The following is a 23,473-nucleotide window of genomic DNA, read 5'->3' as shown; positions in this document are numbered from 1 at the left end:
TCCACTGAAATTTGAAGTAAATGGATGGGTCTGTCACTGTGCTTAGAAGGTAATAGCGCTAATACCGGTAATAGCTTTCAATTTTGTTTGGTTTAGATTTATGCATGTATTAGTTTGTGCATTAAACCTCACACTGTTTATTAAGGGTACTTGTCATATGCTATTGAAGGTGATTTAAAACATTGCGCACCTAGGGAATCCCAAAAAAACCCCTAAAATACATCATCTATGTATGGATCTCTGCCTTGGCCCTCCCCTGCCATACTGCATCCATTCTGCTAGTATATTTGGTGTGACTTTGTTGTCATTTTGACAGCTTAGGTCTGCTCTGTGTCTTAGAAGCTTGTCGAGGAGTGTAATTATTGTGTGTATTTTGTTTATATGTTGTATGATTACTTTTGTGTATTTTCTTTTTTCTTCAATAAAAATACAATGTTCAATGTCAACAGGGTAAGTGTTCCCAATTGTCACTAAAATGTATATGGCAGCCAAACCCCTTTTATCATAGATATTGTGATAAAGGAAAAGGGAAAGCGGGGGATTTTTAGCTAAATAATTTCATGTACAATTCATTGTGAATCTAAACAATATTTCTATTCAGTAAAAAAAAACACAAATATTCATCAAACATTCCTGTACAAGACTTCACAATAGATAGGGGGTTCACAGGGACTTTCTATTCGACATAGTTCAACTGCCAAAGTGAACAGAGTAAACAAGTATATGAGCAGTAAACTGGATCCTGACGCGTTTCGCTGGTATAGGATCCCTCAGAGGATTTGTGGGAAAACCAGTGACAGTACTAGCAAAAATATACAATACATGATAATTATTTTCATATAAAAAACATGTTTGCAAAGCTACTCATGTAAAAAAATGATTAGTTAATAGATCCATATTAAGGTTATAGATATCTCAAAATAGGTCCATGAAACAGTTTGTATATAAATGATAAATCTTACTATACATGTAGGCAATAACTACCGGTAGGTGATTGCACAGAACTCAGAAGGTATGTTTTTTGAGCCCAATGCTAGCCAGTGCAGAGATAAGTGTATTAGCATCAAACCTTGTTGGTATTGAATAAAAGTGTTTGGGTAGAGAGATGCCTGCGCTTTAGTGAGGAAGAGGTAAGTGTGACATATATCCAGAGGAGGGACAATAAAAATACATTTATACAAATTAAAGAAGCTGTTAAAGTTTATTTGTTTAACATGATTTAACAAAATATTTACCATAGTATTTTATGTGCACATGACAACGTGTCTTTTGGTCTATTTAAAAAAGCCATTATAGAAGACATTACCTGGTGGAGGTAACTTTCCATAGTACTTTAAAAACAAAATCAAACTGGAAAAAAGCATATTTTTTGTATCAGATTACGTAGAAAATAAAATATTATTTATAAGGCAATACTATCAAAATAAAGCCTTGTCAGTCCCGAAAATGTATATATTTTTTGTAAGTTGGTATCATGACAAAATTATCACCTATCAATGAAATCTAAACATTTTGTGCAGGTGTATAAACGTTAAGAGAGCTGACTTAGGTAATGCTTTGATTTTCAAAGGTTCGTCCTACCCAAGAAACATGTAGACAACATTGTTTTCATGCATTTGAATTATAAACCAGACAGCAAATTTTTATTCACTTTAGATGAACAGTAGACTGGGCATTTTGAGGTAGCATTTTATCTGCTTTATCAACTACAGACTGCAGCCTGAGACCTGTAGTAAAGTTTGGCAGTGTAAGGGATAAGTATCCTTGCTTCTCTGCAGCCACTGACTGGTTGTGGTGGCATCACATCCCGGGGTCCTTTAACAATACACAGCCCTAACAATCATCTGTTAGACCCGGGCCCTGTGCCAGGCCAATCAGGTCCCAAGCTTTTTAATATTGAATAGTGCCAAGAGGTCCTGTGACTTCTGAACATTAATTTGCTATGAGTGAACAGAACTAAGGTGAGTATATGGGGGTTATGGGCACAATGATATATGGCTTCTAACTCTCTGTTTATAAGTGAGGAGTGAAATATATGTTGTGTAACATTGGGTAATATATCGGCATACATTTATTTACTTTTCATATAAACATTTTTGATGCTTACTCCTCTATATGTGGACTGTTTTTCAAATGATTATGTCCATTAAATTTCACTTTCTCATTTTATAGTTTATGTTCGTGCAATGAGTATTTGCTTTTGTCGTTTCTGTTTTTGTGTTTGTGCAGCGGAGTTACTGGCATCACTGGCTCACACAAGAGCAGGCATACCAGAAGCTATATCTGCATTAGGAACTGTGGAGTGCCTTTGTAACCATTTAATATCTGAGGAAGAAGAGGTAATGAACATATTTCCCAAATTTTTTTATATATATAATCTTTTTTAGTTTCCAAAGGCATTACAATGATAAAATATTTATTAGCACCTTTTCATGCAGATTTGAGACCAGTAAATTTATCTGGCTGTAATGCCAACATGTGGTTTCTTCTTTTTCAGGTTTGTATACCTTACCTTACATGCTCATATAAATAAATATGTAGAACACATTCACTGGCAAATACCGATAAAATATGCCGTAAACATATTTGTCCTGAATTATAAACACCAATGAGATTTCAGCTGACATTTTGCTTTTGCGGGATACAAGGAAACATCTAATTAGTTGCCATAGACAAATCCTACATTTTCTTCTGTACATAAAACCCACGCACTTGATCATCTGCCTTCTATGGTTTTATAGTTAATAAATAGATTTTGAGTTAAATAAATCTAAATATATGCAAAATATATTCTACTAACGCCTAATATTTGTCATGTACAAAGATTCGAGTAGCCTGTGCCGATGCTTTGGGATATTTAACATTCAACCGTACTGCATATCGCCTTCTATTAATGGAATGCAGGAACCAACCAGCTCTGTATAATCAACTCATCAATAACCTTAGCAAGGATGGAAGAATCTCCAAAAAGTTTACAGAAGAATTTGATTGTCAGAAAAAAATAGGACTGCCCTCCCTCAGGTATATAATACCATTTTGTTTCTGTGATGCCTGTCTGTAATAATAACTTTTAGTGCAGAATAAGCACACAAATGGAAGTCAAGTCCTGTATACTCACCTCCTGTCCAGCAATACAATCTCTGTGCAACTGCTCTGGGTTTATGGTAGTGTTTAGAAGGCTGCCAAGTTACTACTGTTCTAGCAGAATTAGTGTAAGTTTGAGGATGAATCACTCCACAATTCCTACAAAGGGTTAGTGAGTGCTTTTGTTTTAGCTTATTTACCAGATGTTAGGAATTTGTAAATATTTGAATGCCCAAAGCCTGGCCACATTGTTACAGTGTAAGCACAATTTTCATTGGTGTGTTTTTTCCAATATATAAAAAATACTGTCATAAAATAAATATTTATTTCTTTGTAGGCAGTATTGATAGGAGAGGATACAAATGTAAATTGTTCACTTGGTTTATTCCATTCACAAAAATTGTTTTTCTTGTGATGTTGGGAATGTTTTAAAATGTACCAAAATTTCAGACGGCCCCGTCCCTCCTCTTTCCTTAAGCAGTTTGTCTTTTCCACTCTGAATTTAAAGTCCCTTCTCTTCCTTCTGATCCTCATTGCTCCTTTGCTTGTGTGACTCCTGAACTGAACAAGACTTCCTTCTTACCGGAAAAGGGTTTCCTGCCCTGCCCAGCTAAGTATGACTACCAGTATGACTACCATCATACACTATCATATAGAGAGATATGCTATAAATGATAGCCTGAATGTAAGAATAAAACCAGCTTGAGCAGACAAATATCAGGGTAATAGCATGCCTACAGAAGTTAAAGGACCTCAGATGTAAATCAATTTACTCTCCTTTTCTTGGGATTTCATAGTGGAGAGGGGGATGTTACCATTCTGACAACAAGCTGTTTATTTTAAAAACGTTTCTCCTTTGGGGCTTTAAAAAGTAAAATGACTTCCTAAAATTACTAAGATTTTACAGAAAATAATTCTAGGCAGAAATCACACCGTTTACCTTTGCCCTACCAGACAACACAGGTTGCCCTTCCTTTTTCTAAAATGCCACCTATGTTCAGTAGTTTAGAAAACTCCCAGCCAGTCATTTCAGTACTGTGGTGTAACAGTGACCTTGTTATACTGCAGGAAATATTATTAAACAGGATTTATATAGAGCCAACCTATTACACAGCGCTGTACAAAAAATAGGGGTTGCAAATGACAGACAGGAATACATACATGTACATAGGAGAAGGAGAAGACCCTGCCCCGAAGAGCTTACAATCTAGGAGAAATATTGAACATCTGTTTTGATCCAGGGTTTTATATACAGTAAACTTAAGCACACAATTTACACCTCATGTTTATATTTTTCCTCCATATGAAACTTATCTTGCCATATCTGGACACTTGTATGTAAATTCAGAAAAAAAAGGAGAACATTTGTGGGTTCAATAGAGAAGACACAAGTAGTTTAGGTAGCATGATACAATCTTTTGATTGGAGGTAATTTTTTTTGTTCGAAAATTCCTAAATGTTGCAATCAGAAAATTTTATACAATATATGAACATATGGATATGTAAGCATCATTGGTAATAGCAATGCATCAAGATCTATAACTACGGCCCAGCTATGCACGACTATTACCTGTGTTTTTCCCGAAGGTAATATATTTATTTGCTACCTTGATAAATTATTTAAAAATGATTCTAAAAGTAACAAAATCTACCAATAATACTGTCAGTTGACTTGGGTGTTTTTTATGCAAAGACTCATTTAGAAAGTTCAAGAAAAATTAAAAAAACTGTCAACCTTTTGGTGCTGATTTTGCCTATTTTTGTTCTTTAGTTTGGTAAAAAATGGTGGCCCTCCTGTTAATCCTTCTTCATGGAAAGGTAAGATCTTAGAATGCTCTTTTATCGTTGCTTAATTTTCTTTACTTACTGCATTGCATAATTATGTAGGCAACAAATGTCATAGAAATCAGTGGGATGTGTAGATGTTTTATAGATTATAATTCCCCACCTGGAGAAGGCAGACAGCATATTAAATACTTATGTGTGGGATTCATGGTACTTCTTCTGTGCATTAGAGATTCCTCCTAAAACATCAGCCCTCCAGCTATCTGTAGACAAGTGTTAATGGTGTTGTGGCAGACTGGTAGTCTTGGAGAGAGTTTTTTTTTTTTTTACTACACTAGAAACATTTAATTGCAATACTTCTGTAAAGGGGAAGTGCTAAACATAGTAGAAAAAAATAATGGAGGTGGGACATAATGTCTAAAATATGTTTTGTGCTGCTGTATTTACAGAATTTGTTTTTTTTTTTTTTTTTTGTGGTCTGTCACTATTGGGAACATTTTCCAGCAGAGCAGAACTTATGGAAAATAAACCTAATTTAATAAAGCTCTCCAGGACTGGAGAAGATACACTTTCATCAGTGAACTTGAGTGATATGGCAAACCTGGAATGGATCTGGTCAAGGATTGAAAACATTTGCTAACAAATAGCAAATGACTTATAAGAAGTCCATCCCAAGTTTGCTGGATCACCCAGGTTCACTGATGAAAGTGTATCTTCTGCAGCCTTGGAGAGCTTTAATAAATCAGTCCCAATGTCTCCAGTAGGAAAATATGAAATTGCAATATATAAACCTATGGTTTTTCAATTAAAGATAGCATATGGTAATGCTGAAAAACATTGTAACAAGTGTTAACACATATGCTGTTGTACTTAGAGTACATTGATATTTATATTGTGTGTTTTACACTTATTTAGAAACCCAAGAGCTTAACTCGGAAACTACACACCGGAATAATCGCTACCTGTCCAAGTCTGCAGTAATTCGTGTGCCACAAAAGCCTGCGACAGCCAACCCTAACCATCAGAGAATCTCAGCGGTATCGCCGGTACCCATTTCTATTGCCACAAGACCTAAGACTGCTCATCTGGGAAATGTGAAGCCTTTTCAACAAAAGGTGACCAAATAAAACACATTACAAAAATATTACTGCTGTTCATTGTAGTTCACTGATGCCTAAATGTTGAAGAGAAACTACTGTGTTGTACATTTAAAAACAAATTAAAAACACATAGGAGATTGTATACTGTAAGGATTTTACTTACCTTATTAACAGGGGCACCGACAGCAATAAAAAAACAAAAACACCTCCAGACACATTTCTGTCACTGAAAACAATCACGAAAGAGCACACATGGTGCCTTTCTTTTTGTTGTGTTTATCTACTTCCTGTATCAGTAATACAATGGCAAGTAAGGTGATAGTTGTCAAAATCCTAGCAGTGGTAAAAGTGGACCTAAACTTAATGGGCCTGATTTATTAAAGCTCTACAAAGCTGGAGAGGATACACTTTCATCAGTGAAGATGGGTGATCCAGCAAACCTGGAATGGATCTGGTCAAGGATTCAAAACATTTGCTAGCAAATGACTTTGGAGAAATTAATTCTAGGTTTGCTGGATCAGCCAGCTTCACTGATGAAAGTGTATTCTCTCCAGCCTTAGGAAGCTTTAATAAATTAGTCTTAATGAATAAAGATTTCACATTTCCTCTAGAAATGGTAATTTATGCCTAAGCAGAATTCCTCAGTGCACCTTATGACATGTAACTGTGCCTAAGCACACCTGTACTAACAGCCTCATAGCTAAGATGCCCAGCTGCCTGTGACTGCTAGATTTGGTGATTTCACTATTTTGCTGCTCAATCTTTGCTGATAAGGAAGTTGAACCTGAGAACCTGCTCTGCAAGGATAATGTGTGTCAGGTTATTGGGCAGAGGGTTGAAGGAAACACCCAGTATGGTTGGTGTAGCAGCAATTGGAAGGGACAGTAGAATACACAAAATCAGCAACTAAAACTTGCTGCAGAGTCAACCCAATCTATAGTGCAGGATACAGAACTGAGAGGCACTCTGATCTCTCCTGCCAACAATACACAATTGTATGGGCGAAGTACAGTAATGCCTCATGCCAGCTGCAGAGCCCAGGGGTATTCTACTCTACAGACCCAGCAGCAAGGTTCAGTTTGCAGGAGGATGATCAGAGTCTAATGGATGTCACTTGCAAATCTGTGGCTAGAGTCGGTACTCTGTGTGCTTCAACACTTTGCCTTTTTTGTGCTGGTTCACCAATGCAGTGCTCAACCCAGAATTTTTTTTAAGCCGGGTGGGAAGAATTTGTAGGTGGGTGGCAGCCCCTGTATTGTGACCAAACTCTTTAGTAACCACCCAAAAACTGTTGGGTGGGTGCTGAAAAGTGCCGGGTGGTGCGCCCAGCTGAAAGGGCCTGGGGAGAACCCTGCAATGGTAAAGTGCTGTGTATACCTTTGTTTTTGTTTCCTCTGTTTTTTGTGTTTGTTTCCCCAGTAGAAACATTTTGCATATTGTTAAGGATTTTTGACATATGTCAAATCCAGTAAAAAGTGTGCTTCTCACATAACAATACTAATATAGGAACTCATAATTTGAAACATTACTGCTTTCAGTAGTATGCCAAACAAATTTATTACAGTTTACAAAAATAAGACAATTTGTAATAAAATAAACATTAAATGTCACAGATCATCGTGTCATTAGAGGAAGTGGTGCACTCCAGGGGGTAATAAGCAGATAAAGGACATTGGTTTACTTTGCATCAGCTTATTCCCACTGCAGCAGTAACGGAGGTCTCCTTTATGATATATACATTATATAAAATTGTTTTCAATCTGCTTTTATAAAAAGTTTTTTCTTTTAAGAGGAGCTAGCTTGATTGAAGCTCTCCGAACTTGTTCTGAAATGTCTGTTCCAAGAGGAGCTCTGCAAAGGAAAAACACGTTTTTTTGTAACAGTTTACAGTCTTTTCTATTAATGTTCACACAGAATTCATTTTAATATTTGGTCTCCGAGACATTACTGGTGAGATCCCTACATTTCCAGGTCTGACTAAATGCTGCTGCCATAATGAGGATGAGATGCCATACTTCCTGTCTGAACAATCAAGTTATGATAGAATACCTAAAAGTCCCAGCAGGAGGATGGAGATCTAACTTATCCAAGACTGACTTCATCTGACTAAACATCATCATGACAAATCATTATGCAGACAATGTTAAGGAGAGCCATGTAAACGCTGAAAATCTGATATGTAATTTTGGATTGTAATTTTATGATTTCTATGTATAAAAGAATCACTCAGATCTTATGATGATTGATGGGCTTCATTACTGCATGGGGCAGATCTCAATTGAAGGTTTACGGTCTGTTATCCTGATTTATGAATACTTACAATGTGGATAAAATGTTATGTGTGGATTCTTTTCTGCGCCATACACATGCAATGCATCTATATTCTGTGTATATCAAATTCAAAGTTTTAGGCAGCCAAGTGGTTATTAATTTTTTAAATCTGCAGCATTTAACAAAACAATACCAGCCGATCCTGCCATGAGGGTCTTCGCTCAGACACTTCCTATCATATTGTGACAATGTTCTGTCCCCATCTTCCTGTAGCTACTGTGCTTTTTGCTTGCTATGAAAATCCTAAATATATATTCTATTCTTATTTTATATGTATATTTCTTCCCACGGGCTGTGTGGTTTGTGCATCTTACCTGGGCTCATAACGAAAATCCAATGGATCATTGAGAATCCCGGCACCAACACGCAACCTCTCAATGCCATTCCTATAGAAGTAAGGAATAAGGGAAGGGTGAGAAATGGGAATCAAAAAATATATTACAAAAAGTAAAGTAATTTATAATATCCAAATATTTACAGTAAAAAAACATCAATATGTTATGCATCAGTATTCAACACAACATGTAGACAAGTATTACATAGCAAAGTGAAATATAACAAAAAACATTCCTCACTTCCTGCTTGGTAAAACCATTATTAGTGGGATAGAAAGTGTAAGGAAACCTTTGTAACCTTTGATAATAAAACCCAGACATGTGTTCTAATCTGTCTGCCATCTAAAGTTAAAGCATGGCTTAAACTTTACTACAAAAATATAAACGATATGAAAACTCACCAAGCAATCATGACACCATTGTCCGTGCAGAGCCGTGCGGGTGGACAGAACAATGACATGTCCATACTATCTGTTAAATTTTGCAGCATTTTACGAATATATCCGTTACTGGCAACACCTCCAGACACAACCTAGAAGGGGAATAAACACATTCAGTATTAATGATATAACAAGAACAATGTCAGCCATACTGCATTCTCAGGTGTAGGGATAAAATAGGGAGCATTTTTAAGGCTGTAAGTCCCAGCTTTAGGAAAATGTACATTTTCTCAGTCCTAGTTGGCATTGGTGCATTCTGGTAATTGGCAGCCCATTCGAAAGAAATAGGGATGTAAGGCATGTGTATTTGTACAAAAATACAATCAGAACTAAATACTGAACAAAATTTAAAATAACAGCAGTAGTGGGGGGCAGTACAGTGATGGAAGATTGAAGAGAAGACATATTTTTGTTTGCCAGAATTACTGACAAAAAAAATGTTTGCCAGAATTACTGACAAAACAGGAGGGGGGTTGAAATCATGGAGACGGATTGACCAGCTGACTTACCAAGGATGCATTAGTTGGTAAAAGTTTTTCTTGCTTGCAGAACACAATAGCTCTTTGTGTTCGCTTGATGATATGGTGGGCCACAGCATGCTGGAAGGAAGCTGCAATGTCAGCTGCACATGAAAGAACAGCTCCCTTTTCTATACCTGTTGGATAAAGAGTGTTATTAACCATTTCTCTGCCTGGACAATTTTATTTCATGTTTTGGAGATTCTTCTACATACTTACAGAAATAATGCAACTCTGTGTACAATTTCAGTATATTCTGAGAAGAATAAATATATTGACATTCATGATAGTGGGAGACAACAGTGGTGGTGAGAGAGCTCTGGACATCACTGAAGGTTTAGTTAGTTTCTTTAATCCTGACAGTTTCCTGTTTACTAATTGTTGTTAGTTGCAGACCTAAAACACTATGAGGCAGCTATTCATATGTATGATTTTTCTAGGGTCAGCACCTGGGAGCTTCTCCAAAGACATTATGCATGCATACACACTTTGCACCTTGCATGCTTTTTCTATGATCACTGCGTACACACTATAGATAGTAAACAATCGTTGCCCAAACGGATCGGCCAGGATGTCGTTTGTTTCCAGCGACATTCCTTGTTCATCGGCGTTGTTGGCCTGTCATTGTGCCCTTTTTTTTTTAATGGTTACTAAACGATTGGTGGTTAATTGTTCGTTTCCAACGATAATTATTGCACGTGTGCATGAGTATAAACACAGTGCGGCACAATCTTTGTAATAAAGCAATTGGTCTTTTGTGCTACCTTTCAGATCACTGTGTGGAAGTCATGGCTGCCAATATATATCAATAAAATGTATTGGGCTGCAATGCTTCCTTTTGTTGGCTTTGTTTTCCAAATCTACCCAAATAATTCTATTATATCTTCCATGAGGACTAGTTTATTCTCATAGGTAATCTGCCTGGATAATCTTCATAGTATTGTAAGCAAGATAAATATCAAGATTCCCCAAGTGTCGCTTAAGATGCTATTTAGCATACAAACACTGCATTTCCTAACATGCTTAGTGTAAAGAGACTGGCGTTTAGGCTATGTACACATGCCAGATGAATCTCGCCCGCTACGCACATTAAGGCTCATCTTGGGTGAGAATCTGACTTGTGCAGTGGTCACCGACGTTATTCATGGATCCGTCCTGACGAATCCATGAACGACCAACGGTAAGCAACTGCCGTACAAGTCAAAGGAGAAGAATACAGCGGGGTGCCATTTGTTCCCCCCACCTTCCATATAACAGAACAACACTGTGTGTACAGCGCTTGTTGGTTCAAGTGTCATTTTTGGAAAGAGTGTTTCCAATGACAAAAAATGAACATGTGTACACTGCCTTATCCTACCACAAAAAATAATTTTATTTCTCTGAAAGTTACAAATGATCTAAATGTTTAACTTCTCCTTACCTTCCACGTTTTCCATTTTTTCAATAGTACAATTAAAGTAGTTTCGAAGACCAGCAAAGGAGAAGTTGCAGTCCTGATGTTGTGACATTGGTCGAATTTCTTTACAAAAATTCCTATCCCCAAACTGAGACAAGTGCTCTATTGCTTGTCCCCCACTCATAGAAGAGCAGTCAGGGTGTTTGATCAGTGAAAGGCGTCTGGCAACCTGAAACAGAATACAAATATAATAAATTGTCATTATAAGAAAATCTAGCTGGTTTCCAACAACTAATTCATGGCTGAGATGTATATGTATTAATGCTTCTTAGAACTAGGGAATGGGTTTTACAAGTTTAGAAAGAAAGCCTATCTAGCAAAAGAATACAAAATTCTGTGTAAAATATGAACAAGAATGTGAGTTTAACATATTGTAGAGGAATACAAATAATAAATTTGAATTATAAATCCGTGCTCCTAATGAATGAAGCATTAATGATGCACTGTGCATTCAGGCAGCATGAATAGGAATATGTTAAGTAGTCCCCGAATAGAGATGCAGCTCCTATGTTTTCCCATGCATTTCACATTGGCAGCACATAATTTGTTTACCTTGTCCAATGATTCACCCGGTGCTTCATCTAATGACTGTCCAAGCAGCAAAAAATCTGATACGCCATTAACTACAGCCAAAAGGCAATGTCCTCCTGAAATCAGCAGTACCAAGAAAGGGAATCCCACTGGATGCAACAACCGTGCAGTCAAGGCATGAGCTTCCATGTGGTGTATAGGTATAAAAGGTTTCTTATATTGTTTCACCAAATTTAAACTGTATGTAAGACCAACTCCAAGACTCAGTGCCATGCCAGGCTTCACTGTTGTGGCAATAGCTGAAAGGTTATTTACTGAGATCCCACTAGAAATGATGGCTTCTTTAACAACTCTATCGATATTGTCTTGGTGAAGCTTCTGTGCAACTGGTGGAATAATACCACCTGTCCTGTAATGATAGGGAAAAGAAAGCAAATCTCAATTTAGAGAGCTGTATGCAGAAAAAGAACATTAGGTGAAAGAAGAATGTAATTGAATTTTGTGCTTTGATTAAGTTTAAAGTATACAAATAGGGCTGCCTTTGATGGCTTCCTTCCAAGAATGCTAGTGGCCTGGCTTTTTAACTCTATTATATTGAGACATGCAAGCTGTAAATGTCCCATAAGGATCGATGATTTATAAAGCATTAAACTAGAATATTGGACCAGCTTTAGTTAGGTTTAATTTTTCACAAATGTCTCACTGCAGCCAAGCAAATATGTAGTATTTTTTTTCTGGGTGTACAATGCATAGGTCTCTAATGGCTACCTCATCGTCCAGGCCACATCCATTTACTAAGCTGTCTTAGTGCTTACATTAGGTGGAAATGTGGGAGCTGACAATGCTGAGGCAAACAGACGAAAATATCTCCCCGATACTTGCAGGGAAACTTTTAAATGTGCCGTGTATAAGGTCCGTCTATAGACAGAAAGTATGCAATATAGGTTTATGGATGAACCCCCAGTTGATGTCACGTGAAGGTTCCATCTCCAGTGTAAATTCTGAGCGGTGGTGGCCCCCAAGTGGGAGAATTGCTGCAATTGTGTTGTGATGCCACTGCCCATATTATGTTACCCTGATCTGGGCTTTCAGACAGACATTGTTAGCCATTCCTATTTAATGTACAGCGCTGCGTAATATGTTGGCGCTATATAAATCCTGTTTAATAATAATAATAATAATTCCAAACTCTCTTTTACCACTCTTAGAATGCTATAGCACTCCATAGACGGACCTCAGCTATACACTTTGTAATGCATACCTGGCAAGCACAGCTGGTTCCCGCTAGCTCCAGATATCAGCAAGACTGATAAATTCGGTATAAAGACCAGATACATTTATGAATCAAGCTTCTGCCCTTGCTCCCTACATGATTGGCATTGGATGCTATAAACTGTGACACAACGGCATGTAAAAAAGTTTCATATATTATCTTATTAGTTTTTTTTTGTTCTTTCCTATTTAGATTCTTTGTTTATATTGGACAACTCTGTCCTAGAACATTTACTTACTCTCACTGTACTTTGACGCAATGCTCTAATCAGTCCTACACACTATTGGTGAACAAGTAAGTGTAGTTAAACCATTTACATTTATGGTGATATTGATGGATGTTTTACTTTAATCACAATATATTGTATGCACTATATATATATTTTTGTTACAGTACACAATCTCAAGGGATACCTTGAGGAAGCTCATGTGAGTGAAACGTGTTGGGCTACGTAAGCCCATATTTCCTCTTCTTTTTATTTGATTAAATCTGCTATAAACTGTAAACAGGACCAAAAAAGGAGACTCATGAAATAAGAGAAGTGTAGTCTAGCCTATTAAAAGTAAAAATCATGATTTTGATGCCCCTTCAGCTGTCTATATACCCAGGTTCCCGACTGTTTTAACGTGAAATTTTAACTGACAGTAACCACGGAGCAGCCATTTTCCAGTGAAAGCTTAGAAGAACTGTTTAGGTAACAGGTTAACTCTAAAACAACTAAACTTCAGCTTTTAGCTGGTACATAACCAAGGTAACTCTATAACAACACATTTTTTAGTTTGGCACCCATAACTGAAACACTACTCACTTCAAGTGAACATCTATCTGAGACAGAAGGGCTTCTCCAAGTATTTTTCCATGTTCATCTACGACTGCAGCCCCAGTGTCATCGCAGCTTGTTTCTATACCCAGAACTACTCTGGGGCCGGTCAGCATAGAGCGTACTGATATAAATCCCTTGTACATAGCAAGGGGAGTCCTGTGCATGTTATAAATGAATCGAGCCATCCTTTTCTGTGTTCAGCCACACCTGGAGGAAAATCTAAAACAAAAATAAAATGTTAATACACTTCTGCAACAAAGTTTGTTAGCAAAAACCGAGTATTATCATTAGGTTAAAACAAGTTTTATTTAAAATGATCTATCAGCAATAAAAAGACCAAGGTGCCAATATGGCTCTTTTTTATTCTGAAAATGTTATGTTTGAGTTTGTTAAGCTCACTTACATTATTTCCCCCTTCCCCATCAATATTATGTTTCTGTCTGTCAGTGATCAGTGTAGTGATGCCTGGAATGTGAGGGTGCTGACCCGTCCTGCACTCTGACAATAACATCTCTTCAAAGGGGTTTCTGATTTTGTCTCTTTGGGCCTCATTTGAAGAAAGCCTTTTATTGCATAAGAATGTACTATGTCTGCAATATAAGCTTCTTACATTTCTGTTCACAATCTTCATCATCACTTACCCTGTGCATGTGCGTGTAAGTCCTGGGTGCTGGGATGAATAAACTCCAGTATGAATGAGTGACAGTCATGTTTTTTGTGTACAGGAAGTCCCCGAGTTAAGGACATCCGACATACGGACGCTTCCTAGATAGGAATGTGCTTTCCTGCTCACTCATGTGCAGGACGGCGGCTTATTTGAGGAAGTGGGGCGGTTTGCATGACTTGCAGGAGAAATCTTTTGCTAAACACAGCTGAGGTTGTGGATGATCTTGGGGGGGTGGGATCTGAGCTCTTTCTGCAGCCTCTTGTAACTCTTCAATGACCAGGACAAACTCTGCAGTTGTTGTTTTTTTGCATATCAAAGCACAGCTTGTCTAGGCTCCATAAAGCCTAATGTATGTCTAGGCTCCATAAAGTTTTGTTTGTGATTAACTCACAGTGAGAATTTTATACAGTAACTGACACCATGCTGCCTAATAATATGTTAAGACAAACATCTGTCCCAATTGTATTTATTAAAATAATGTACCTGTTCCCACTTACATACAAATTCAACTTAAGAACAAACCTACAGTCCCTGTCTCGTATGTAACCCGGGGACTACCTGTTTTGCCAATTAGGGTGACTGAAGATCTTAAACCTGGAGGAAGACCCAGGAGAAGATATTGGCACCGGTACACTGGAAGTACATTTTTACCTTAAAGCAGAACTAAACTCAACATTTTTACTTTACATAGAAGGGTAGACAACCCTTCTAAATAAAAAAAACTTACCGGTACTTTACTTTAAGTGCAACACCCTACAGAACCACTCCTTTAAATCATGTTTGCTGCGTATACTTAATGGGAGTGCAAAGCATCCCAGGATATCTATGTCATGCATCCCGGGAGGCTCAGACTGCCTCTTCTGCGCATGCGTAAAGGGTCATTTTTTCTATCAAGGGGAAAGAGATGCCGATCTAACGGATGCGCAGTGAGATTGGCTTTTTTTCCCCTTCACAACGGCTACATCACCTGATCTCACACCTACTCGGTGCAAGATCAGGTGATGTACAAGACGAAAGAGAATATTGAAGATGGCGGCACCCGGCGCTTCCTTTGTGCTGGAACGAAGAGGAATTCCAGGACGACATGGGACCGGATCGTGGGAAGGACCAGTGCCATCGAGGGATCTGCTGGATAAAAGGTGTAATTTGTTATTTTTAGTTTAGTTCCGCTTTAAGTAAAAAAAAGACACCTTTTGGTCATTGCCTTTGGAAGGTTTCCTTTATTTCCTCTCCGTGTGGTGTCACATGGAATGCTGATCCAAGCCCCGACTCCTATGATTATAGGACACAGTGACCAGGCAATGGTGCACACATAAATCAGAACTTAAATTGCAGAATTCCAAAACGACTGAAGCTATTCCGCTAACAAAGATTGTCCGTACTTATTTTAGAACCAAAGACATCTAAAAACCTTACCTGAACCGCTCACACAATACATCAGGCTCAGGGTTCCTCTTTATCTGCCCATTCCTCAAATCCCAGGCTGATCTGCTCCATGAAGATCTACAGATTATTGGATCTGTGCAAAAACAAAAAATGGACTGTGAGTAAATGGTTTTGTAAAGATTGTTACAAATAAAGTTTGATGTTTCAAAGTTTTTCTGTAGCAGACTTAGGACATATGTATATTCACATGCAGCTAAAAGCAGTATTCAACAGGGGGGGCTTTACCACTTACGTGGAAAACGTATTGTTCACTGATAGCACTATGAAGAAAAGTAACAGAATCATATAAGTTATATTTCTATTTCATGACACAAAGTCACAACCTTTACTCACCATATAAACACTGCTGTAATGCGGTACATTCACTGATATCCCCCCGATTGGCTCAATCAACTGTCAATAAAATATCCTATCTCTGTGATTGGATATTGCTCAGCCCGTGAGCCCTCCCCTATAGTTCTTGTCAGAGCGTCACTAAGTGAGCAGAAAGGACGCACAAAAAGGATGTCAGCCCATTCAATGCTTTGCACACAGCGCCCCCTTGTGACTGCTCTGTTTATTACTGATCCAGTCATGGCTTACATAAACAGAGGATGTGGTGGAGTTCAGCTATAAATGATCTATGAAAGCTTCAAATACTCACCTCCTTCTAAATATAATAGCTGACAGGTTTTATTTCAAGTCACTATCCCATTCTTCCCAATACTGATACTGGTCACCATCTCTGCTGAGTCAGAAAGAATTTTAGAGTTTATGAGAACAAAAAAGTAATGAAAATCCACTGAATGACAGATGATATAAAGACTTCCTCTTATTTTGGAGTATTTCCTCACCTCCTGAACAAGAGGGAAATCTCCCCTGCAGGACGCATACAAGAGTTTACATTTCTCTACTCCACAACGTAAAAGTTTTGTCTTTACATGCGTTTTTATATATTTTTTTTTTATTAATAAACAGGATTTATATAGCGCTAACATATTACGCAGCGCTGTACATTAAATAGGGGTTGCAAATGACAGATGAATACAGACAATGACACAGGAGCAGAGGACCCTGCCCCGAAGAGCTTACAAGTATGTAGGGGAAGTATCACACAATAGGAGGGGGGTATGGAGTGGTGGGAAATAGTGAAGATTTAAGAGACAGAGGAAGATGGGTAGGTGAGTCTGAAAAAGTGGGTTTTGAGGGCTTTCTTAAATGAGCAGAAAGTAGGAGCAAGTCCAAAAGGCCATTCCAGAGAGTTGGGGTAGCTCTAGAAAAGTCTTGGAGCCGTGCATGTGAGGAGGTTATGAGTGAGGAAGTCATTTGTAGGTCATTGGAGGAGCGGAGAGAGCGGCCGGGGGAGTATTTTTCTATCAGATCAGAAAGGTAAGTGGGGCAAGAACTGTGGAGGGATTTGAAGGCAACGCACAGGAGCTTGAATTTGATTCTAAGGTGAAATGCGTTAAAATAAAACTCCAGGCTAGGTCATAATAATAAATGTTATAGAATAGGCAGAATGTAAAACTCCCTTTCATCTGTAGGTGATCTAATATTACAGAGGATTCTATACCTGCCCTCTTCCTCCCCACTACTTCTGGTTCAGACAATCGGTCTTCTGAAGCCTTTCAATAGGAATTCATTTCAGTGACCGGTTACTCTAAGTATTGATTTTTATACTGAAAATGTAGCTATAAAGCACATCCTAGCTCTATTTTAGGGTGTTTGGCTGTCACTTCAACACTTTAACCATATGTGATCCCCACTTGGTAATAAATAGGCAACCTACTATAAAAAAGAATCCTAGATACATCATAATAAAATGATTGGACCCAAAATTATGGGCCTGGTGGATTTCCCTAATTACTAGGGTATTAAACTCAAATCACATAAGGGGCTGAAATATAAAACATAGCTCAGTGGTGGGCAGATCTTTTTATTCTGATACATTGTATTAGTAGAAGTATAGATCCTTCCTCACCCTGAGACACCATATCACATGCCATCCTCGTGTATAAACCTGAAAATAAGAACCTTTGTCTTCATGAACATATAGTCACTTTCCCATCTTTCATTAAATTGTCCCCCTTCTGCATTAACGTTTCTCATGTTGGACATTTTGGGAGTGATTGGTTTTGTTGTTGGCAGCTATTTCTGAGGTCGGTGTACCTGACTTATCCCGGTCTATGTGAGGGGAGCCAGTGACTGAGGTGGAGGCCGGTGTCTCTGGAGACATTGCTCATGTATCCTCCCACTGAGATTCCATACCTGGAGCAGCAGCAGCATACTACTGGCAGCAGAACCGGGACTCGGGCACAGCCGTGCTTACTCCTGCATCAGGAATATGTGGAGGTGATCTTGAGGGTTTGGTTTAACTATAGGAATATTTATATCACAATGCTTTTTTTTTTTTAATTAGATCAATTCTATAGTAGAATGTACACCATGGGCAGTTTCGCCTCTCATTCACATCCGTTTGTACTCCCCTTTCTCTCCTTGGCCTTTCAAAGAATAAAAAGTGTTCACCGGTTAGTGAAGGAGAGAATGTGTGTCTGTGAAAGTTTAATGGAGCTTCAGTTTTCACTGTGGATAGATTCATCTTATGGGGATGGAGTAGCAGCAATGGACATTTTTTATTTCAGTACTATTTCCATTTTGTTCCTGGTGGCTGGAGTTGTCCTTTAGGCTTAGTTTGCCAACATGTCCCAAAAAGTATGTTTTATAAAGCAGAAATGGAAAACAGAAAAGTGTAACTCTAGCCAAAACTGTTTTTTTATGGGCAGAGAGGGGACAAGCAATAGGAGAAAAGTTATTTAACCTGCATTAAGGCTTCTAGCTACATCATCTAGTGGAGGATGACTTTACCTAGGATTCCAAAAATCTCACAGAAGATTCTCAGCTGTGCTAGCATTCCACAGTGAGGTGTCACCCTTGGGCTATGTATACATGAGCAATAATTATCATTGGAAAACCAAGATTAATGACCAATCAATGATTATTTTGAACGATCGTATGGTGCACAATTCTGTACATGCTGTAACGATACGATCGTTCAAATCCACCAATAATGTACACACGCTAGATACAATCATTTTAACGATGCAGGAAGTGGCATGTACAGGAGAAAGTGTTCCACAGGACAATCCACGCTCACTGAACGACCGTACACACAATAGATAGCAAACGATCGTCGCCCAATCAGATCCGCTGGGACAGTCGTTTGTTTCCAGCAACATTCCTCGATGTCGTTGTGCGCTTTTTTTTGTTAACGATTATCTGACGAACGGTCGTTAGTTTCCAATAATTATTGCACGTGTGCACGTAGCCTTACTAAGGAAATGTGCCCAAAAGCTGGGATGTTTATGCACGAGGTCCCCTTTAAGTACACCTGTTGTTACATTTACATTATTGAACAGACCACATGACTGGAAAGTACATGGAGAATAAATAAATGCCCTGGGGTATTCTCCAGAACTGAGCACCCAGAATCTTGAAGCTCCCATGCTATTAATGTAGAAATGGTAAAGGGCATGTTTGCTTCTTTACTGTGAAGCCGTTGTGATAACTGTCCCATTTATGGCAGACAGGAAGATATTAGAGGTGCACAGTATTCTCCCCATAATGTTTTTTTTAAGCTGGGTGGGAAGAAGCTGTAGGTGGGTGGCAGCCTCTGTATTGTGATACAACTTTTCAGTAACCACCCAAAACAGGCGGGTGGTTATTGAAAAGTGTTGGGTGGTGCACCCAGCTAAAAGGGTCTGGGGAGATCACTGGGTGCAGTATGCACAAGAGAGGATGGGGAGGATAATAACAGAACAGTTTATTAATTTGAAAGGTTCCAGTGCTGTAAGATTTAGTTTGGTACTGATGAGCTAATAATCAGTATTTTGGGAATTATTATGGGGTGAGTGTCCAACCCATCTAGAAACTGCTCTAGATTTGGCAGTGAAGGTTTAAACCCCTATTGAGTTCTATTTCACTGTCTGCACAACTGTATAAATATTTCCCATTACTTCCTGTCCTAAAGACACAACAGAAAATATGAGGAAGTTTCTCCAAAATTAACAGAATTCCAGTAATTTTTTACCATAATAGCAAGATTTCCTAGTGATCTGATAACCAATCAAAATGTTAGATTTTCCCTCACTTCCTGTCTTCCCTACTTCCCACCTAAGAAGGTGATAAACCTAACAGAATGAAATGCCACAACAGCTAAAGACATTTTTTGTGAAAAAAGTGGTACAGATTTGGGAGAGAGATGCCATTAATATGCAGAATAATATCAGCTTAAAGAGAACCTGCAAAGAATTGCTGTACAACACCAAGCAAATAAAAACGTATTCACAACAAAACTGTTGTTATAGATCAAATATAAGAAAAAACACAAACACATCAAGGGCAAAAGTTAATTTATTCAATAAACTGAAGAAGCCACTGGAAGAATGAAAATATAAAAAAGGGGAGAATCTCTAAATGTTTTACAATGACAAATGAAAACATGATTTATGTCTACAATCTGTGTATATGGGGTTAGCTTTCCCAAAGAGTTTGGATTAAAACAAATCTTTTTAATGTTTCTAAAGTAAAATGCGTACACTTTCTTCACTAGAAATGGAAAATAAAATAAACTCAGTGGGCTCCCAGGACTGGTTAAGCCCAAACCTTTCTATTTATAAGGTGACTTTCTATGGATAAAATCCATTTTTAATACATTGCAGATGTGCAAATACACACATTCCTACACAAATATCTGCAGAAGGATACTAACTTTAGCAAACAATTGGAAACATTGCTGATGCAATAGCTTGTCAACAACTGTAGCAAGGTGCACATAGTTGCAACTTCATACTGAGAATGAGTAATAAAAAATGGAGGCCGTGCTTCCTTCAAAGGTAAATCCTAACCGTCCACTTGTGTTCCAGCTATCAGCCTCCATGTCAAAAAGTTAAAGAACTGCTGCAATATTGTGTGATATACATTGGCTTGGTTCAGGATAGCTAAGCTTTTCTGTAATTTTTGAAGCCGTTTCCTTTTCCTCAATTGGCTAGATTACTCTAACCCAGCGTTTCCTGACACTTGAAACATTCAGGTCTTGGGGAACCCCAGACAAAAATAACAATAGCCACAGCTCACATTATATTATTTATGGTGGTACAGTGGGAAGAATGTATTTTACGTTGCTGGTCAGTGCGGAGAATTCCACACGTACAGATTGCCGAAAAAAGAAAATTGGTGTCAGGTAAAGTGACCCGGGAGCCACAAAGTGCCCCTTGCTCAAGGAACCCCCAGCAACCTGTGGAGGAACCCTGACTGAGAAACACTGATTTAATCTATTACATTCCATAACATATTTATACTTTAGGCCAACAGGATGGGCATGTATATTTGTGCGATGTGAGAAGAATTGAAGAATCTGTGAATCCACATGCGCACATTTTCAGGCAAACTGCCCGTAAAAAAAAAAAAAAAGAAGAAAGATATATATCTAATTTACTAATCAATGGGCAGATCTCTATTCAACAAGTAATTTTTAGCAACAAAGAAACGTGTCACCGAAGTCACAATTGCAAGGACCCATAGGAACAGGGAAGAAGTACTGTGAGCCTAAAAACCATTGTATATGTAACACTACGCCCCCTCCCTCATTCACTCAGTACAATCAATCCTCATTTTCCATGCAGTTGCTGAACTCTCACGGCATAGGAAACATGTGCAACAGCACAAAAGGGAGAATAACAAAAGATCTCTAAGCAGGCTTTTAGGGCAATGAGATTCTGTAAGGGAATAAAGGGAGAGTTTAGGACTTTGAGACAACTTCAGGATTGCAGAAAGAATCTGAGGAGGTTGTATAAATGATCATACTTGTCTAACATAAATCACGCTGCTTGAAAATGTACCATATTTCTCTTCCTGTACCATCTACAGATCCAGCCTGCTTCCATAAGATTGCCGGCTTCTAATACAACTGCTAGTACTACAGTTAGAAAACTAAAATAATACCATGGTTTACTCTACATTCTTCTTTCAACTAGACGCTACAAAGATTGTGCCACTGCTCAGAGCTATTCAATGTCTGGTAATCAGCGCTACAAAAAATGAAAAACAAAAAGGAAAAACCAAGCAAAACTCTAATAAAATGACTCTTTGTAATTCTGAAAAGCGTATAGCGTCGACAGTTGATGTATGTTACCAGATGACTACTGAGAATACAGTGATCACTTACAGCTTTGCAGGCAAATTAGAAAGTATTGTGGAGTACACAAAGAATACAGCAACAAAAAAAAGGAACCAAAACTACTAGTGCATTATCAACGCAGCATGCAGCACACCATTATGTCAGCTAGTGAATGCTGTTGCATGTCACAAATAGGATTGCTACACATGATAAAATAATGATAAAAGGACATATTTTGAGCAGATTTTACCACCCTTTTATTTCACAAGTCTGTGTGTATGATTTGCAAACTTCGGGTCATAGCTGGGCCCGCCCAGCATAGAGAGGAAACCCTTAGAATCGGATCTGGTGCTCTCCTTCTTCTCCAAGTCTATATGGTATCCAACAGCTTACAAGAAGGAGCAATGAGATCTTTACTGTAAGAAATCGTTAAAATGGCTTTGTCGGTTATCCATTCCATCCGAACAGAGCGAACCAGAGCCAAAAGTATGTGCGCTTGAAGTAACGTATTTCTTGGTCTGCAGATTTCCTGTTCAGTATTTGTTGATGCCAAAAATTCGTACTCCATGTAACTGAGGTAACTTTGGAATAAGGACACTGAGAAGCGAAGCCGTGTTAATAAAGAAGTGTGTCGGATCATACTTTGTGTAGAAGCTGGTCAGGAAGTACCTATAAAAGGGAAGGAAGCAAGAATAACAGGAAGGAGCGTTGTTAACAGTTTGATATTAAAGATTGCAGGTGTTCAGCGAATATTTCTGTCTTTTCTTTAGAACCCACTCACACATCTGTGCTTAAAAGCCCATACATTTTTAATGCAATGACAGCATGACTGAGGGTATTGACACATCTTTTCCATTCATTAAAAAGACTCTGTCGTTACATAACAAAGAAAAAAAAAAAACGTATGAGATAGAAGGCTTTAAGTACTTAGCAGACTGGTAGCTTGCATTGCTGTTCTTCTCTATATTTAAATACTAACGCTGAAAAATTTTACTTCCAAGTGTGTTGGGTGCTGGACCCCCGTCTAATCTGGTTCCTTTGGCCAACCACTATGTTGCTGTAAGACAAAGTAGCGGCCCACATTGCTCAGAGGCGTGCCAGGCCGCGAACACAGCAGTAAGTGTAAAATGTGAAGATTCTTCAGGCAGTGGTAATTCTGAAATATAGCGATAGAGAGAATGGTGGCATTGTAAGCTCCTCTGGGCAGGGTCCTCTCCTCCTGTGTCACCGTCTGTATCTGTCTGTCATTTGCAACCCCTATTTAACATACAGCGCTGCGTAATATGTTGGTGCTAAATAAATCCGGTTTATAAAAAATAATATTAATGGGCAGCTAGATAGTTATGTGATAGAAGTCTACTTTGGAATGCAGCCTTTTTCCCCCATGTTACGGTTCCTTAAAGCTGAAATAATCTGGAAAAAAAAAAAAAAAAAAAAAAAAAACTCACTCATCTTTACCTTTACAGATCTGTAATTACCTCCAGAAGGTACCTGGATCGGGTCCCACGCCGTCTTGGTATCCTCCTTCAT

The 23,473-nt window shown here is 38.3% G+C and overlaps 3 protein-coding genes across 5 annotated transcripts in view; 1 reads left to right on the top strand and 2 right to left on the bottom strand.

The window, feature by feature from the left end:
• Positions 1–8,302, top strand: part of ANKAR (ankyrin and armadillo repeat containing) — a gene marked incomplete in the record, with an annotated part of 42,975 nt that extends 34,673 nt beyond the window's left edge. Inside the window, 5 exon segments of the mRNA XM_072418815.1 lie at positions 2,230–2,339; positions 2,825–3,021; positions 4,856–4,902; positions 5,785–5,984; positions 7,884–8,302. Coding sequence (XP_072274916.1) covers positions 2,230–2,339; positions 2,825–3,021; positions 4,856–4,902; positions 5,785–5,984; positions 7,884–7,895 — 566 coding nt within the window.
• On the bottom strand, positions 7,508–16,212 carry OSGEPL1 (O-sialoglycoprotein endopeptidase like 1). 3 transcript variants are annotated; one of them, XM_072418819.1, is made up of 9 exons: positions 16,123–16,212; positions 15,760–15,862; positions 13,662–13,895; positions 11,602–11,989; positions 11,014–11,218; positions 9,585–9,730; positions 9,037–9,167; positions 8,615–8,686; positions 7,508–7,820 (listed from the first exon to the last, which is right to left on the bottom strand). In XM_072418819.1, the coding sequence occupies exons 3-9, from the start codon at positions 13,859–13,861 to the stop codon at positions 7,736–7,738; spliced, it is 1,227 nt and encodes a 408-aa protein (XP_072274920.1). In that variant the 5' UTR covers positions 13,862–13,895; positions 15,760–15,862; positions 16,123–16,212; the 3' UTR covers positions 7,508–7,735. The 3 variants fall into 3 exon arrangements, with proteins under 3 accessions (XP_072274920.1, XP_072274922.1, XP_072274921.1); XM_072418821.1 differs by lacking the exon at positions 16,123–16,212 and adding an exon at positions 16,022–16,038; XM_072418820.1 differs by lacking the exon at positions 16,123–16,212 and having other exon boundaries at positions 15,760–15,961.
• Positions 16,213–20,160: 3,948 nt separating this feature from the next.
• The window catches only part of ORMDL1 (ORMDL sphingolipid biosynthesis regulator 1), a 22,660-nt gene continuing 19,347 nt past the window's right edge, over positions 20,161–23,473 (bottom strand). Inside the window, exon 4 of the mRNA XM_072418827.1 lies at positions 20,161–22,612. Within this exon, the coding sequence (XP_072274928.1) occupies positions 22,477–22,612 (136 nt within the window). The 3' untranslated portion in view covers positions 20,161–22,476. The remainder of the gene's footprint in view (positions 22,613–23,473) is intronic.

The sequence above is a fragment of the Pyxicephalus adspersus genome, chromosome 7, assembly GCF_032062135.1.
Source record: "Pyxicephalus adspersus chromosome 7, UCB_Pads_2.0, whole genome shotgun sequence".
Lineage (NCBI taxonomy): Eukaryota > Metazoa > Chordata > Amphibia > Anura > Pyxicephalidae > Pyxicephalus > Pyxicephalus adspersus.
The sequence above is the reverse complement of the archived record's forward strand: the minus strand, read 5'-3'. Positions and strand labels throughout refer to the sequence as shown.